The sequence below is a fragment of the Pyxicephalus adspersus genome, chromosome 4 (genome assembly GCF_032062135.1).
Source record: "Pyxicephalus adspersus chromosome 4, UCB_Pads_2.0, whole genome shotgun sequence".
NCBI lineage: Eukaryota > Metazoa > Chordata > Amphibia > Anura > Pyxicephalidae > Pyxicephalus > Pyxicephalus adspersus.
In genome coordinates this window covers 100,212,971-100,217,280 of record NC_092861.1, presented here as the reverse complement: position 1 = coordinate 100,217,280, position 4,310 = coordinate 100,212,971, and the positions used below count along the sequence as shown (strand labels likewise).

Here is a 4,310-nt window from a genome sequence, read left to right as displayed (position 1 = left end):
GTAAAGCAAAGCGAAAGAAGCCGGCACAGCGCCACCTGCTGTTCCCTGTCCTAACTGCCGTACAATAGAAAAAAAGCACAGAGTGATCAGAAGGGGAATTTGAATGACAGAGTGAACAGAAGGGGAGTTTGAATGACACAGAGTTATCAGAAAGGGAATTTGAAAGGTACATGAGTGATCAGAAGGGGAATACCGGTATGAATGGCACATGAGTGATCAGAAGGGAAATAATCTTTCAGAATCTTTTTTTCTAGATTTTCCTCCTTTAAAATTGGGTGCGTCTTATATTCTGGAGCGTCTTATACAGCGAAAAATACGGTAGGTTGCATCTTTACATCACCAGCAAACCAGTCAATGCCACCCATTAAATATGTATTTTATTAAATAATATGTTATGTAACCATGTCTTGCTTTTTAAAAATTATTTTTTTTCATTTAGATTTATGTATTAAATTAAATTGATTATGAAGTTTAAAAAGCAAAATGGTGTTTACAGTGTCAAATATGAAGTACCTGTTAACTAACCCCTATGTCACCGGTGACCATTGGTTTAGGTATGAGGAAAAAGCTGTAAAATAGAAATGACCCTTTGTGAACACTGTACTAAAACCCTTCGATATACTACTGCCGGCCACTTTTCACCTGCACATATGGATGATCAAAGCAATCTTACCTCTTTTTGCAAGTTCCATAGCAGTTTCTTTACCAATGCCTGTGTTAGCTCCAGTAACGATAACTGTCTTCCCAAATATATTTGCTTTGCTGGAACATGATCCACCACCAACAAAATCCCTGGAGAAAAAGAATTTGCATTATTAGGATACTGATATCTGTTATACACCACTTACAATAGGAATTCCACATCTGCTTCAAAGAACCGAAGAACAGAGATTTATGTGATCTTCAAAAACAAGCTAGTTGTTGACTTTTTAAAAAACAAAACCGTAATAATAGCTGACCAAGCTATTGATTCTTTCCTTTGGCAGTCTATCTATTGTATCTCAACTATCCTTATCCAAGGTCCCCATGTGTTTGGAAGTTACGAAAACTTCTGCAGATCCAGCTCTACTCCTAATCCAGTGCGTTATCCTCAGAATCTCTAGCGCCTGAGTTTTCCTACTATGCAACTAGTGACGTTGAACTGTGTTGGAATGGAATCATGATCTTCTAAAATTGCACAAAAATACAAATATTAAATTAATTGCCACCATTGCAAGACTGAACACATGGCTTCCCCAGAAATCTGCCTAAACATGAAAATACTTTTCTGCCACAGCCAGCACTGTTCCTAATTTGCTATAGTGAGCCTGTATTTTTGTACTGGCCAAATGTATTGAACAGTGCATTGATATATATGCTTTTAGTTTGGCTATGCCATGGCTGATGGTGACTTTATTGTAGTTAGAGGTTATCACTTAGGAATTGATGGGAATTATTCTGTCAGTTGTTACATAGCAGGTCAGGTTGAAAAAAAGACATAAGTCCATGAAGTTCAAACACTAGGGAACTAAACATATCCCAGATATAAAAAACCCCATGGACATGGCTGGGCCAGGGAAAGGCAAAAAAAAAAAAAAAACCCTGTAACTAGATAAAAAAAGAGTTGGGCTATTTTTTCCTAAAGTGGTGATTTCTAAGTGCATTTGCCAAACAAATAGAATATTTTCTGTTGAAATCAGACCAGAAAAACATTGTATCCCATTGGCTGCATTGGGTTAATACCTCTAATAGAGCTTTAATAAAGTTAGGTACAGGAGTGTATGTACAGATTGATCCTTTTACTGCCTAAACAGATGCTGGACCCCACCCCCCATTTTTAGCACATATGGTAAAATGCACATTATGGACCTCAAGATGACCTAAAACCCCTAGGTTTAAACAACATTAAAATGTAATTTAGGTGAACAAAAATACAATTAAAAAAAAAATTAACCCTTTTTTTGTTTTTTAATCATCCTTACAATGTATAGACTTTCGTGTTAACTTTAATTAACATCCCTAGTAATATTTTCTGTCACTTTAGTGTGTGTAAAGATGCAGATAATGCAGATAGATAGATGCAGATAGACTAATACTCCTATTCATTCTCTAAGTGGCTGCCAAGGGTGGAAGCTATATGTGGTGTCCCCCACCCCTTTCCCGAGACAGCAGTTGACTGCCATGAGGTATCCACACAGAAACTCTATTGCTAGTCTGAACTTAGCTCAACAGGCATCAGGGAAAATACAAAAAGATTTCAACCTACCTACATATACATATTCATTTTATTGGTTATACACACTTTGTGTAAATAATGACCACCCTATTTAAGCCCCCTAGCGGTCTAATTCAGTCCAAATTTCCGTGTAAAAAGGGTTACAAATTTTTTGCATGGAAATTTATTTTACATTGTAGGCTTTAATTCTTAGGCATAACTCCCCAAAATATGTCAAATAGTTAATAAATGTAATTACTTTAATAATAAACTTAAAAAAAAATCCTTATAAACAGACTCCAAAATTAAAATATTTAGCCCAAACGCTCTTTTTTTTCTAAACAGAAAAGTGACTAGAACAAATTAAATACATTTTTAAAAAAGAAAGCATGACTAGAACACTCTTTAGAAGTTGCATAGGGTAAACATTTTTATTACTATAATATATCCACACAATATCATGATAAATTGATTTACTAAAATATTCTAGATTGTAAGCTCTTCGGGGCAGGGCCCTCTCTACCTGTGTCACTGTCTGTATTCATCTGACATTTTCAACCACTATTTAATGTACAGCTCTGCGTAATATGTTGGCGCTATATAAATCCTGTTTATTGATAATAATCAGTCGTTTACATGTCAGTTTGTAACAAATGATTTCTACTAACTGTGCAGAGTAAGATAATATGACTGTCATACTTACTTTAGAAGTATCGATCCTCCTATAAACGTACCAATCATTGAAACCCCTACTACATATTTGTTCATGGTTCAGTAATATAGGTGAAGTTCATACCGCGATAAGCACACAACAAAGGTCACAAAAAGCTGCATGGGATCGGAAGAACTTTTCGTGTACTGCCTACTACGGGTACGGGTGCCGGCTAGCGTCAATTCAAATGCTCAGCTCTGTACCTGCTAATAGGTTTAAAAGGGCAGCGGTTTATTTTAATATTTAACCTAAAAACACATTTGTCGGATCTGTGTATACAGTAATTTTGGGTCTTGCAGAATGTTATAGGTTTCGGGATTAAGTGCATTGTCTAAAGTGCCATACGCCCCTATATTAAATATAATATTTATTTCCAAGTAACTATAGCTGTTTTTTGCTTTAACCATAGCCTACTACTGTTTTTTCTCAAGCTTTGTTTGTAAAGTAGTAATTCTTTCACTGATAAATGTAGCCCAGCTCCATCATTTAGTTTCATGGCAGTAGATTATGGAATATTTGTTTTTGTTTGTTTTTACATTTTTCCTTGCATAATTATTTTTTTTTACATGCTGAGCTGTGATCATAAAGTTGTACATTATACATACTGGTGCTGTTTACTCCTGATGACAACCCACTTCATCATATCAAAACCTTTACACTGCAGTACACCACAATACATAGTATGGTGCATTATGCTGCGTTGCATTACGTAAAATAGTGTGTGCGACTTTCTTTTGTTGCATTAGGCTCCCTTAATGCAACACATTTTAGCATTAGCGTGTCACACGTGTTACTAAAGTACAGCATTGTAAATCCTTCCTTGAATGTCTTTTTTTTTTTGCTTTATAATTGACTTTAAATTTTCTAAAAAGGTAAGTTATGGTCAGTGGAATCAAGTAGGATCAATTGTGATGAGTGTACTTGCTCAGAGAAGGTCCGTGAAGAAACATGCAATAGGTCAGGTGTAGTTGCACAAAGTAGATAAAGTGTGGTTGAACAGTCAATGGTCAGCGTGGTGCGTAAAATAGATTCAATTGGGGTCACTTTAGTTGCAATATGTAGAGTAGGAAACCCTGAGTGCAAAGGGTAGGATCAATACAGGTGCACAGAGTAGGGTCTAATGTAGTTAGTAAATTCACTTATTAGGGTCAGTTGTAATAAGTGGCTGCCCAGAGTAGGGTCAGTGATAATCAGTGAGTGCACAGAAAATCAGCCCCTCCTGGCTCCCTTTTACTTGCTTATCCAGAGTGAAGCTCTGGCTGCAGAAGTGATCATGGTCTGGTTCCACCCCTCCACCTTTCTTGCCATGCACAAACACTTCGCCCGGGGCACATAGCATTGTGTGCTGGACAATAGGAGTTCAGGAGAGCCTGTAGAATGCGGTACATAGCTTCCTGAATATAT

General features: G+C 36.6%; 1 protein-coding gene across 3 annotated transcripts in view; it reads right to left on the bottom strand.

Annotated features, from left to right (window-relative positions):
- Positions 1–3,060, bottom strand: part of RDH13 (retinol dehydrogenase 13) — a 15,250-nt gene extending 12,190 nt beyond the window's left edge. For 2 of the 3 annotated variants that reach the window (XR_011920409.1, XM_072409145.1), the window contains exons 1-2: positions 2,898–3,059; positions 674–792 (exon numbers count right to left, since the gene is read on the bottom strand). Coding sequence is in view for 2 of the 3 variants with exons in the window: in XM_072409145.1 (XP_072265246.1) it covers positions 674–792; positions 2,898–2,962 (184 nt within the window). In the remaining variant the exon portion in view is untranslated. Of the gene's footprint in view, positions 1–673; positions 793–2,897 lie in introns of all 3 variants that reach the window. The other variant, XM_072409147.1, reaches the window with a different exon arrangement.
- Between the last annotated feature and the right edge of the window lie 1,250 nt (positions 3,061–4,310).